Source organism: Eutrema salsugineum, unplaced genomic scaffold (assembly GCF_000478725.1).
Source record: "Eutrema salsugineum unplaced genomic scaffold, Eutsalg1_0 scaffold_2, whole genome shotgun sequence".
NCBI lineage: Eukaryota > Viridiplantae > Streptophyta > Magnoliopsida > Brassicales > Brassicaceae > Eutrema > Eutrema salsugineum.
The window spans coordinates 11650848-11664873 of record NW_006256829.1 but is presented as its reverse complement, the minus strand read 5'-3'; the positions used below and the strand labels follow the sequence as shown (position 1 = coordinate 11664873).

The following is a 14026-nucleotide window of genomic DNA, read 5'->3' as shown; positions in this document are numbered from 1 at the left end:
TTGGTTCAAATTCCTTGTACCTATCTAAGTATTATGCAGTGAAAAATATGAGTAGTATAGTGGTCCTTACTTCCTTACATAATTCCTTCGCTATATCGTTAACTCAAACCTCTTATTGTAATGACAATATCAATATATAGACAAAATAGTAGATAAAGATGAAATGTTTTCTTTTCCAATAAGTGGCTTTTAAAAAAATGACATTAAAAAAGAAGAAGGAAATAACCGAAACTCTGAAAGTGCTATTTTATACCAAATCCCATTTGCTTGGTTCATGTCGTTTGGCATAAAGTGGACTATAAAGTCTATAATACAAATGTGGACGTCCAATATCCCCAAGATGAATGGGCAGACTTCAAAAGAGTCAGTTGATCAATCATAAACTAAATTTTGGTAAGATCATACTTTTAATCATTAGAAAGTGATCCATCGAGGTCTAGCTATGATGATAGGCATGGTCAAAGTGGGAAGCTTAGGACACAATTAGTGGACAAATGGTTTAACGGAACCAAGAGTAATACTCAAATAGATAGGTAATATTGGCTCTGTTTTACAAAAAGTGTCATTTTTGGATTTAATTTTTATTTTAAAAAGAACATTTTGTATTTGCAATGCAAAATTAAAAAAATCAAATTTTAACCATATTTTTAGAATATTAATTAGAAATAAAAAATTGTTGTGTGTATTAATAAGGAATAGTGTATACTTTTTGTTAATTTTTTTTAAATATGTGTGAAATGTGTCAAAATGACACTGAAGTGAGAGAGTATGGTTTTTGGGGGTAAAAGATAAGTAGTATGATTGCTCTTGCTCTCTCACACATTAATACCATCATGTTGGTTCAAGCCTCTTCTTTAAATGCTAATCTCATGTTGAAAAAACCCATAGATGTTGCGCGGAAAGTCAGAATGGTTATTCAAAGCGTAAATGCATGGAGAAGAGCATTTTGACCTGCATTACCAAGCAATCTAATATTTCGTCTCCTTCTAAAATCGCCTTTTAGTTTAAATTTTTTCATAAATCTTCAATCTTGTATTCAGAGATCGTATGTAAGAATATCATCAACAAGATTTCGCTCACACTTTTCATTCAGTGTACCTTTTTTAATTGTGTACTAGATTCTAATTCCGTGCATCCGTACGAGAATATTTTTTATTGTTTAACGAATTTTATAATATAATTTGTGTTTTTGAGTTTAGATATAATTATTTTTATAAATATATTTTTAATAAGTGAAAATATTGATTTTTGTGTTTAGATATATTTTTATAGTATTAAAATTAATTATAATTATAAAAATATAATTTTAACCCATCCACTAATATTAATTTATAATGAACTATTATAAAAACATAATTCTAACTTTTCCGTTCATATTACCGTATAATATAATTATTTGTTAAAAGTTTGAGATGTATTAACAGTATTATTTAGCATTATAGTTTTCTAAAATTTAATCAACGAAGGGAATGTACAACTGTTTTTTCAAACCATATTATAGTGTATGCAATAATTTTTAATTTTTTATGTTTTGATTTTGTATAGAAAATATATTTTCGATATACATATATAATTCAAAATTAGTGATTTTAGTTACCAAAATATTTTTAACCCGGTTTTTTATATATATTTTTAGTTCTATGAATTTTAAAAAATATATTTTTAATATTTAAATTATACATTTGAATTTTACTTATTATTTTCTTATTAAGTTGTAAATAAATCATAATCGTAAATATATTATATAAGCAACATAAATATCATATCATTTACATCATTATAAATATTTTATATTTCAAATATGACCATTATTTTTCATATGTGAATTTTTTTAAAAAAAAATTCTAGATATTTTTGATAAAAATATTTAATAGTATAGAAATTATTTAAATTAGAATCTTTAAATCAAATCTAAATTAATATCTGATTTCTTATTTTTAATCAAATCAAATCAAATATAAATTACCTATATTTAAGGAACTCTAAAAATATTTAAATTAATAACTAATTTTCGAAATTAAATATAAATAATTATTAAAATTATTTTTAAACACTTTAAAAAAAATTAGGAGTGTTTGGAAGCAATTACTAAATGTGCTTCTGTTTTAATATAATAGACTAGATTTTAACCCTGTGCGTCCGCACGAGAATGTTTTATTTTTTATTTCTAATATAAATGCATTTATCTTTTTTTTTAGATATAATTTGTTTTTGTTATTTATTTTTTTAAATCAAAAAATTATTATCATATTTTAATTTTAAACAGTAAAATTTGTATATAAGTAGAATAAGAGTATGCGTTAATTAAGTATACATTGATCTAATGTTAATTATAAACTTTGTTATTATGTGAATTTAGATTTACACATAAAAAAATCTATATATCTATGAATTTACTAATCCATCCGTTTAGTTGTCATCCATCCGTTTAGTTGTCTTAAATCATTTTTAATATCTTACATGTTTTGACAAACTAATCCGTATAAGACTATAATTATAATTGTATAACTCTATAAATATTTACTAATATGAAGTATTTGGACCAATTGATTATGAAAAAATATAATAAGATATTTATTTATTATTTTTGCTATTAAAAAAATATATATATATATATATAAACTGGCTAACCTGTTAGTTTAATTGTCTCAAATCATCTTAATATCTTACATGTTTTAATAAATTAACTCATAGACCTTAAATATATATATATATAACTCTAATCAGCTTGATCATATTATTGTATAATATAAATATTTATTAATCTCAAATATTTGATATTTTAGACCAATTGATTATGATAAATCCGATAAAATATTTATTTACTATGCATTTTTATAAAAATATTATTTAAATTAAAATTTTTAAATTAAATCTTTCCTGTATTTAAGAAATTTTAAAGTATTAAAATTATTATTTAATTTTTCGTAATAAAATTTAATTATAATGTTTTTGAATTTTTTGAATTTAAATTAAATTGAATACAAATGTTTGTAACTAAATTTAATTAAATTTCTAATAATTTGAAATTTAAATTAAAGATGACTTAGATTTTAGGAAATCTAAAAATATGTAAATTAATAAATAATTTTCGGAAATTAAATATAAAAATAAAATAAAATATTATAAAAAAACTTTAAAAATGTTTGGATGCAATCACTAAATGTGTTTCTGTTTTAATAGAATATATTTTGTAAAGAAATCACCGTAACGGTCGATGTGCAATAATAAGCCAGAATGTTAATTAAACACTTTCATCACTTCCCAAATTGGTCGACCTTTTTAATACTTTTACCTACCGCTTTAATAATTTTCCTTCAATTTTATTGATCATCACGTGTTCTAATCACCAAACTCCAGTTTCCTTTTCAAAAGCCTTTAATTTTTTCTATGAAGTATAATAAATTTAACGTGTATTCCCCGAAAAATGTAAGATACGTGAACTAATATAAGTTTAAAACAAATAGAAATAGAAATAGAAAAAGAAATATTCGTACAGCCGAAGAAAAAATAATGGTTCGTACAAAAGAGAGATGTATTATTCTCTTTTTCTTCTTCGTAGTGGCAATGCCTCGTAATATCTACGAGATGTCCGAGATTCCTTATCTAATAGTTCCTATTATACATGTGCTGCATGATGATATCATATTTAGATGTATAAAAAAGTTTTGTAAACATATTTTTTTTGAAATGAATGTTAAATTTATTCACACAAAAAAAAAGTCTTGTTTTACAATCTCTGCTTCTGTTTTTTGAGAAATTTAGAACTTAGAATAGAAGAAAAAGAAAATGTCTTGTGCTAAGGCTAGAGGTATCCAAACCAACGACTCATTCCATCTTCATAGCTCATATCTCCAGCCAACCGGATTGCACTAAATTGGTTACGCATGTTCTTGTCGATAAGTTTGATCATTTGCTGTAGCTGCGTGAGGTTCTCACCATGCCGTCTACGGTTACGTTCTCGCCATATATGGTATATTGCAGATTCGAAAATGTATCTTTCCATGAACAACTTGATATGATCCGAGTCGGGATCTTGGATCCGGGTGAGCAGAGAGTCCCAGTTAATCGAGTACGAGGTCCCAAGGAGCTTTGAGGTGAGAGCTTTCCAAACTGGAGGATTACTCAACAGTTACATTCATCTGGAGGATTAGTTAGTCGGACTTGGGAACAAATTATCCCTGTTACTAAAAAAAACAGCAATTTAATTGTTTTCTATTTATTTTCCTCTTTAATACATCTAAAATCTAAATATGATATAATTTTAACTGATTAAACAGAAGTGAAAAAGATTGTGTCTACATACCCCGGATTTTTTTAATTTTCAAGCCACTATATTGCTTGGTTTTCAGTTTGAACGAACTATTCTCCAATAAACATTTAGAAACGATATTTTTCATGATAATTATCTAATTGATATACATATCATATGAAAACTAATCACATTGCTATATTGCTACACAATTTGGAAAAAAAAAAACTTAGTAATATTGCCATTGAAATGAATTTTCCTTTATCGTGTAGATGTAATTAGCTGATATATTTTAGAACCATGTGGATGTAATTTCTCTTAGAGTTATTTGTAGGACCATGACCATCTACCCCACTTGTTATATAAGTATTCCAGAGATCAAAATGTTAATGCTTATATAATGGAGTATTATTATAAAGTTTGATGAAGCATGACTAAAATAATATATGAAAATAAATATCTAATATATTATTTTACAAAACTGATGAAAGAACAATTTCAACCATCACTACTGCATAGACTATAGAGCACCATATATTGCAATTTTAATACCACTTTTTAAAATAAAATAATGTAAACAAAATACTTAACAGCTGTGCCTTAACTACCCAACTCTAGTCAACTTTACACTTAATACTATATCTTGGCCATAATATTAATAGCTACTCAGTATTAATCAGTAGTTATCCAACTCGATCATACCAATGCATTAAACTTAAAAACGTTATGACAAACTGAATCAGTGTGTCTTTGTAGAATATAAACTACAAAGTTTTACTATGAAAAAAAAACAGGTCTTGCTTTTATTTATTTTTATAGAGACGTCCGCATTTAGTTCAGTTGTACTTATGAATTTAACGTGTAGACGAAAAGAATCAAAAGTTGTATATTTATTCAACTTTCCATTTTCTTTTGGGTTTGGTATGCTTGTGACCACATGGTATGCAGTTGACATTTACCAGTTTGTTTGCTTGACTAGCTATGGAAATTAATATGTATATATAAAATATAAATTCATATGTAACAATAATTTTGAGAGTTATGTTTTTATTTATTTTTTTAAATAGGTAATCATGTGGTTATCAAAAGAAAAGATGGTTAATTGTGGCATAAGATTGTCCATATATGGATGGGAAAATGTCATCATCGTGTTTATAAATGACACAGCCACATGAATCGGTCATCTCGGTTTACACAAATAAATCTTAACTTTACCAGTCAAATAAAGAATCAAAGTCACCACAGCGTTTCACATGAACACCACCAGATTCATCGAGTTAAATAGTATTTTTAAAAAGGTTCGTTAGTATGATATTATATTTGGGTCATTAAAAATGATATCATATTTATGATTTTTAAAAGAAATTAAATATTGTAATCTATAGTTTGGTACTATCATTTATCATGACATATTAATAATTAAATTGAATAACAAAATTGGAACAATATCGTTACAAGTAGAAATATATTCATTATTAATTTATATCTAAGTGTCTTAAAACATCACATCCATTTTACAAAGAATAGTCATACGTTTGAAAAACTTTTCAAGTTTGATTTGTAGTTTGTGATATTTATGTGATTATCTTAATGACATACATCAAGGTTGTATGGGTTTAATTAACAATTAACCTCCATAATTTTTTTTCTTTTTGGTGACGTAAGTTTTAAAAAGTTTAGTCCCTTAATGATTATTGTACTACATAAACCCCCAAAAAAACTGTTCTTTCTTGTGTAGTACTGATGTCAACGTGCGGTACATAAGAACCCAAGGCCCCATTATTAGTCTTCTTAAACTTTTCTCGGTTTTGAGCTTTCTTCTCCATCTCTGCTTCTATATATACCTTGAATAATCACCGAATTACATTTTTAAAGTCTACAACCAAAATTTGGCTATTCTTTGGTCTTCATTTCGTGTAAGCAATTAATGTTTTTCTTTATCTCTTTGGGAAGTGGGAGTGTGGTTTTCGTGTGTAAAAACTTACGTCTTTCTTTCTTTCTATTTCCATTTTCTTGTTTTCTACAATGACAACACAAATCCAGTTTGGTGCTTAGACATTGGCAGATTTAGCTGTTTAATTTCAAAAATAAAAAAATGGGTTCGACTCAAAAACTTATCTTTGTTACTTGTTGTGGATTAATGGCAGATTCCTGAATATCTTTAATAATCCAAATTGATCGACTTTTTTAATTAGATCTATGAGCAAAAGAGATAATTTGCGTCACTTGATACGATTCTATTGTTTTAACTTTACAGATTGTGCAATAGATTAAAATAATCTCTAGCTTCGCTTTAATTTTTTTTTTTTTTTTGGCTAAGTAACTGTTTCTTCTTCAGATATTTAGCTTGGGCGTGGAAAGAGAGATTCTATCTAAAATTCCCTGAATCGGATTGATCCAAAAGAGGTAGCCTTTTTTAATCTCTCGTCAGTTTCATGGAAAAAAGTAAGCTTTATGATTGATTTTAAAGAATCTATCTTTTGGGTATTGTTTAGAGTTTTGCAACAACAACAAAAAAAAAAACAAAGAAGAAGAAACTCAGTTTTTTTTTCCTGGAGAAAAAAAAAATGAGGAGCTCGTTGATGATGGAGAGAGAGACAAGAAATGAGACAGAGAGAGAAGAAAGAGATGACTTGGAAGAGACGCAAAACGAAGCAGATGATTTCAAGTCAATTCCTCCATGGAAAAGTCAAATCACTTTCAGAGGAATCGTTGCAAGCTTGTTCATTGGTATTATCTACAGTGTGATCGTGATGAAGCTAAACCTAACCACAGGCTTGGTCCCGAACCTAAACGTCTCTGCAGCACTTTTAGCCTTTGTGTTCCTCAGAAGCTGGACTAAGCTACTCACCAAAGCCGGGATTGTGACTAAACCGTTCACTAAACAAGAAAACACTGTGGTCCAAACATGTGCTGTTGCTTGTTACAGCATTTCAGTTGGAGGTCTGATGATAAAAATTTTATGATGTTTTAATCATTCTTTGGTTTGGATCGATTGCTTGAGCTTGTGTTTTGTCTGAATTGCAGGTGGGTTTGGTTCTTACCTTCTTGGTTTGAACAGAAACACTTATGAACAGTCAGGAACTCACACTGAAGGGAATAATCCGGGAAGCACGAAAGAACCTGGGATCGGTTGGATGACCGGTTTCTTGTTCTTTACATGCTTTGTTGGTCTTTTGGCACTGGTTCCTCTAAGAAAGGTAGAGACTTCATGTTTCATTGACTTTTACCTAGAGATGTTGTGGTAGCCTGGTAGGCCAAAAGTTTGTGAGTTGGTCTGGCCATAAAGTATGTTATGGCCCAGACCAACCCGGCCAAACCCAATGTAGGACCGGGGTTAGTATTGGCCGAGTCTGGAGTATTAACTCGGGTTCGTTGGTTTGGTCTGTCACAAAATCTCTATATGTAACCGGTTTGGGTCTAGATTGCTAAGTTTCATTATGCTTTTGCTTGTTAACCAGATCATGATCATAGACTACAAGCTAACATATCCTAGTGGAACAGCTACAGCGGTTTTAATCAACGGTTTCCACACTTCTAAAGGCAATAAAATGGCAAAGTATTAACCCGAATTTTTGGCATTCTCTTGCGTTCTTTCGCCACGTTTCTAAAGTTTCTGATTTGAATAGAACTATTTGCTCTGTTTTCTATGCAGGAAACAAGTGTTTGGGTTTGTAAAGTACTTCTCATTCAGCTTCATTTGGTCTTTCTTTCAATGGTTCTTCTCTGGTGGTTCAGATTGCGGATTCATTCAGTTTCCAACTTTCGGATTAGAAGCTTGGAAGAACTCGTGAGTATAATTCTTAGTTTGATTTATTTGTACTGATATATACTTAATCTTGATGATCTTGAAAAAAAAATACTTCACAGATTCTACTTCGACTTTAGCATGACATATATTGGAGCAGGAATGATCTGTTCCCACATTGTAAACTTATCTTTGCTTTTTGGCGCGATTCTGTCTTGGGGAATCATGTGGCCTCTCATCAAAGGTCTTAAAGGAGATTGGTACCCATCAACTCTGCCTCAAAGCAGCATGAAGAGTCTCAATGGTTACAAGGTTCTAAACAAACACAAGAAAACTAAATTATCTACAATAAACACTTTTGCTCTCTCTTTCGAGCAATTTTGAACATAACTTGTACATGTTTTCTACAGGTGTTTGTATCAATCTCATTGATTCTCGGAGACGGGCTTTACCATTTTATCAAGATTCTTCTTGACATAGCAAGAAACATATACTCCAAGTTAAAGAATCGTCACTCTGGGAAATCTAGTAAGTATATATATACTCACCAAGAAACTATAAAAAGTCATCATTTTTTCGTATCTGATTATAAGATCGAAATGTAAACCGCAGATTCGGAGAAAGATAAACAATCTATAGCAGATATTAAAAGAGATGAGATCTTCGTAAGAGACAGCATTCCTCTATGGGTTGCAGCAGTTGGATACGCAGCTTTCTCTGTCGTATCGATCATCGCGATACCTCTAATGTTCCCAGAGCTCAAATGGTACTTCATAGTCGTAGCTTACATGTTAGCTCCATCGCTAGGTTTCAGCAACGCTTATGGAGCAGGGCTCACAGATATGAACATGGCTTATAACTATGGTAAAGTCGCTCTGTTCATCTTAGCCGCTATGGCCGGGAAAAAAGACGGTGTAGTCGCCGGTTTAGTCGGTTGTGGACTGATAAAATCGATCGTGTCGATTTCCTCTGACCTAATGCACGATTTCAAGACCGGACATTTGACTCTGACTTCACCGAGGTCGATGCTTGTGAGCCAAGCAATCGGGACAGGGATCGGTTGCGTCGTGGCTCCTCTCACTTTCTTTTTGTTTTACAAAGCTTTCGATGTGGGAAACCCTGAAGGAGAGTATAAAGCTCCTTACGCTTTGATTTACAGAAACATGGCGATTCTTGGAGTGGAAGGTTTCTCTGCTTTGCCTCACCATTGTCTTCAGCTTTGCTATGGGTTTTTCGCCTTCGCCGTGGCGGCGAATCTCGTTAGGGATTTGTCGCCGGAGAAGATTGGGAAGTGGGTCCCACTTCCGATGGCTATGGCGGTTCCGTTTCTTGTCGGAGGGTATTTTGCTATTGATATGTGTGTTGGGAGTTTGATTGTGTTTGTGTGGAATATGAGGGATCGGGTTAAAGCCGGTTTAATGATACCGGCGGTTGCTTCCGGTTTGATATGTGGAGATGGTCTTTGGATTTTGCCGTCGTCGGTTCTTGCTTTGGCCGGAGTGAGACCTCCGATCTGTATGAGCTTCATGCCGAGTAAATAGTTTAAGTTTAAAGAAAGTATAGAGGTTTTATGCAATTTTTGTGTTGCGTAAAAATAGTTAAAGAAAATCTTTAGGAATTGCGGAAAATAAAATAGAGTTTGAGAAGTTTATAGTGGGATTCATAACTGTATCATGTATCTATTATATAAAGAGTGAGTTGAGTCTCACAAATTTGACACCTAAGCACTCATCCTTTTGACACATCATCTTCTAAATAATTATTAAATTTTTATTATTTAATAATTTTTAAAAATCTTTTCTTTAAATAAGCATCAATTTATTACTTAAATCATTGAATTCAGTGATAAACATACGTTTATTAAGATAATTCTCCTAAAAAATGTGATTCATCTTCCTTAAATTAACTAATGTATATATCTTTATATACAAGTTATTTTAGTTAGATTACTGAACTAAAAAAAAAATAGGAGCAGTCATAAGAGGTCGAAAGAGAGAAAAGGAGAAATAAGAAAAAAAAGAGAGGAGAAAGAGTCGTGAAAGGAGGAAGAAAAGAGAAGAGAGGACAAGCCGTGAGTAGGAGAGGGAGAGAGAGGAGGAGATTAATGACAAAGAAAAAAAAAGAAACAGAGAGAGCACATAAACACGAGGAAGGAGAACAAGTGTTAGGAAATCAGAATAGATGACGTCGCAGAGAAAGAATGGACCATCACCACCGCAAAAGAGAAGAATTGAGAAAGGTATATATGTTTGTGGAAGTAAGTAAAAAAGGAATCAAAGCAAATCAAAATGACTATTAGATACGAAATCAATTACTAACTCAACAGAGAATCGGCGATGACCTATAAAAGCTTTTGATTTCTTTATTTCAGTAGACATCAAAATATCCATGCGAAGGCTAAGCAGCCACTATACAATGTTCCTTTGCAAGGAAACCGCCAATGGGGGTCTATATTCTATGAGTCTAATTGTGATTATGTGTAGAATATACTAGCTGGGTCAATAAGTAGCAGTGTTATTGTATAGCTTAAGAGTTCTTTAATTATAATTTACCAAAAGTTTATTTATTTGCTTATAATATAAAGTTTATGTAAATGTTTATGAATATGTATGACAGTTTGTTTAGCTAATTAATGGTTAAAATAAAAATTCTACTAATCATTTTAATACATTCCATAGAAATACTTATAACCTACTAAACAGAGGTAAATATATTTTACCATGTTCAAAAAAAGAAAGATTGTTGAAAGTTTGACTCCAATCATGTAGGAACTAAGTGGAACAAAATATGAAGAAATGAGTAGTAAAATGTTGTCGTTTAAAGAGTCTATTTGAGTGTGTGTGTGTGTGTGTGGTGTTTAGAAAGATTGGATTAGGATTGTGTTTTGGTGACTTCATTGGCAAATGTTATCGTATAATTAGGTTTTTTAAGAAAATTACAAATCCAAAATACAAAAAGAATCTTCAAAGTAGATTTAGAGTAATATTTTAATAATGCAACGATAATTTTTAACAATGTGAAATAAATAACAACTATATCACTGTGGTTAAGAGAGAGCTCAGAAGTTTTTATAGGAGTTGAGAGAAGTGAGCAAAACGTGATATAGTTTAAAATATATCAGTGCATTCGTGTTAAACTATAGATTTTTAAAACAATTTAATATTTAAAAAAATATTTCTATTTTTAAATTTGTACAACAGAAATAATAGATTTTTATGCAGTATTAAGGTCACTAATTTGTTGTGAAATTTAAAAAATACATTACAAAAAAGACCCGCGTGTATACGCTGGTATTCATCTAGTATAAAATAAAAACGTCTCAAATAAATTGTCACATTTCTTGAAAATTGCAACAAGAATAACAACAACAAGATTAGAGTTCAATTATTATATATTTTTCTATAACATGAAACTTATTTACCTACACATCAGTCTACATTTTATATTTTGAATCATATATAATATATGTTCCGTTTTATTGAAGCTAATGATACGATTGTATTGCTTCTTCAGTCTAAAAATAAATTTATATGAAACTTTAGATTTTAAATCCGACCTTTAGAACATGTTTGTTTGTTTATCTGAAAAATGCATTTAGATACTACATTCAAATGTTATATCTGAATGATGCATTCGGATGATGCTTTATATAAATAAATCGTTTAACATACATTGATTAAACGAACTTGTCTTAACTGAAATCGTTATCTTGAGGGTTTGATTTAGAATGCATCTAGATGCATTTGGATGGAGCATCGGATATACAAATAAAATATAGTAAAAACTCTATAAATTAATAATGTTGGGACTTTGATATTTTATTAATTTATAGAGTTATTATTTTATAGATTTCAAAGAAAGAAATATTTTTTATTTTTTATCAATTTTGAAAGAGATTTTTTTAAAAAAATTATAATCTTTAAATAATTATTTCTAATATTAAAGATGATTTCTAAGAAAATTTTAAGTTAAAATAAATAAAAACATCACTAAACTTATATTTTAATAAATTATTTTATTTATATATTTATATCAAAATTTATTTATGGTAATTATTAATTTATGATATTAATGAGACCATATATTTACATAGAAATTTTGCTAAAATTATTATCTTATTATCTTATCGAATCGAGTTATATTTTGAACTGTCCCAATTCGGGATAAAAATTTATTAATTTATAGCGTTTATTAATTTATTGAGTATTAATTTATAGAGTTTCTACTGTAATTGGAACATGAAAAAAGTTGAAAGCAAAAAAAAAAAATCAGAAAAGGAACAAAATATTTTAAGAGTTTCTTTACTTTTTTTTCCCAATTTGCTAAACTTTTTATTTCCTGTTTTGTAGTAAAATATTGGAAACAGCACACTGAAACCACACGTCATATTTTATCGAGAAAAGACACGAATTTCTTGGTACGACGTGGACCAAAAAATAAGATCTCCCCTAAAGTAAAAAACAAATTTCAATATGATTTTGCTCAAAGCCCAATTCGATTGGTTTAAAAGTCAAAGTGCAACTTGACCAAAACTACCCCTGGTCATATATCCCATTGGTAAATTATTTCAGGGTAATTTGGTATTTTTCGCTAGAAGTTGAACACACAATTAAGTAGGTGAGGAACCCCATTTTCTTCCGTCTTTTGCTGATTTGAGCTTTGGAGCAATCGAAAATCTGAATCTGAAAGCGGAAAGATCCCACTTTTCTTTCACAAATCCGTAAGTTAACTATCACAATCATCTCTCTGATTATTTCGATTTTAAATCTATTAAAGCTGTTTGTATCTACTAATCTAGATTATCGTAGATTTGACTCGCTCTGATGTGTTCTTGTTTGCAGTTTAAGGAGAGATGGCTTCAGATAAGAAGATCCTAGCTTTCGAAGAAGTCTCACAGCACAACAAAACCAAGGATTGTTGGCTTATTATCTCCGGCAAGGTTAGATCTCGTCTCTTTGTTTGAGAAATCTCTCTGGGTAGATTAAAGACTCGACTTTTCTTGTTTGAAATCGGGTTTTGTGTAGCTTCTTCTTCTCTTTCATATGAGTAAGCTTCGATTCTCAAGTTTAGTATTTGGCTGGTGCCCAGAAGATTTTTCCGGTTTATAACTATTACTGCTTAGAAGTTTTATCAAGCCCCTCACGATTTAAAATCACAATCTTCATTTCTAAGCAAATTTGATGTAATTTTACATTGCTTGAGCATGGTTTGTCTTTTGTAATATTGATTCACTCTGGAGAAGCATGGTTTGTGTGTAGTGCTAATAGTTAGTCATTGATTTCTACTTGATTATGATCCGTGATTGTTGCGTTCTTGAGGCTGATCTAGTGTCCAATAATGATTAGTGTTTGGTTCTTTAAACTTTTGAGTGTTCAGGTGTATGATGTGACCCCATTCATGGATGATCATCCTGGAGGAGATGAAGTGTTGTTGTCTTCAACAGGTTGGAGAAAGATCTTTATGATATATCAGTGGCTTCTCTCTGTTCTAATGCGGATTTGATAACTGCTTTTTGCAGGGAAAGATGCTACGAATGATTTTGAAGACGTTGGTCACAGCGACACCGCGAGGGACATGATGGAGAAATACTACATTGGTGAGATCGATTCGTCTAGTGTTCCAGCTACGAGGACATACGTTGCGCCGCAGCAACCGACGTACAACCAAGACAAGACACCAGAATTCATTATCAAGATCCTGCAGTTCCTTGTTCCAATCTTGATCTTGGGTCTGGCTCTTGTTGTCCGTCAATATACCAAGAAAGAGTAGAAGCTAAGGCTTGCGTTTTGCTTGCCATTGAAATATCTCTGTATTTCTCTGAAGATACTGTTGTTTGGTCCAAGACTGCATCTGCATCTGTCCTTACTGATTATTCTAGTTGAAACTACTACGAACCAGTAATCAATGTGTTGCTAGTTTTGTTGATTCTATGGTGAAATGTTTTTAACTTTGATGATATCTAATAAGGGAGTGCTTCTTTATCAATTGCAAAAAGTTTCGGTTTGTTTTTTTCAGATAGTTTAAAT

The 14026-nt window shown here is 30.4% G+C and overlaps 2 protein-coding genes across 3 annotated transcripts; both read left to right on the top strand.

Annotated features, from left to right (window-relative positions):
* Positions 1-6064: 6064 nt before the first annotated feature.
* LOC18016479 (metal-nicotianamine transporter YSL3) lies at positions 6065-9724 on the top strand. Of its 2 annotated transcripts, XM_006401628.2 has the most exons (9): positions 6065-6168; positions 6591-6658; positions 6748-7195; positions 7280-7452; positions 7714-7811; positions 7908-8042; positions 8123-8312; positions 8411-8528; positions 8613-9724. In XM_006401628.2, exons 3-9 carry the CDS (start codon positions 6820-6822, stop codon positions 9539-9541), a joined length of 2019 nt encoding a protein of 672 aa, XP_006401691.1. In that variant the 5' UTR covers positions 6065-6168; positions 6591-6658; positions 6748-6819; the 3' UTR covers positions 9542-9724. The 2 variants fall into 2 exon arrangements, with proteins under 2 accessions (XP_006401691.1, XP_024011700.1); XM_024155932.1 differs by lacking the exons at positions 6065-6168; positions 6591-6658; positions 7714-7811 and having other exon boundaries at positions 6914-7195.
* Positions 9725-12575: 2851 nt separating this feature from the next.
* On the top strand, positions 12576-13984 carry LOC18016478 (cytochrome b5). The gene is made up of 4 exons (XM_006401627.2): positions 12576-12720; positions 12842-12939; positions 13377-13443; positions 13519-13984. Exons 2-4 carry the CDS (start codon positions 12853-12855, stop codon positions 13767-13769), a joined length of 405 nt encoding a protein of 134 aa, XP_006401690.1. The 5' UTR covers positions 12576-12720; positions 12842-12852; the 3' UTR covers positions 13770-13984.
* The last annotated feature ends 42 nt before the right edge of the window (positions 13985-14026 follow it).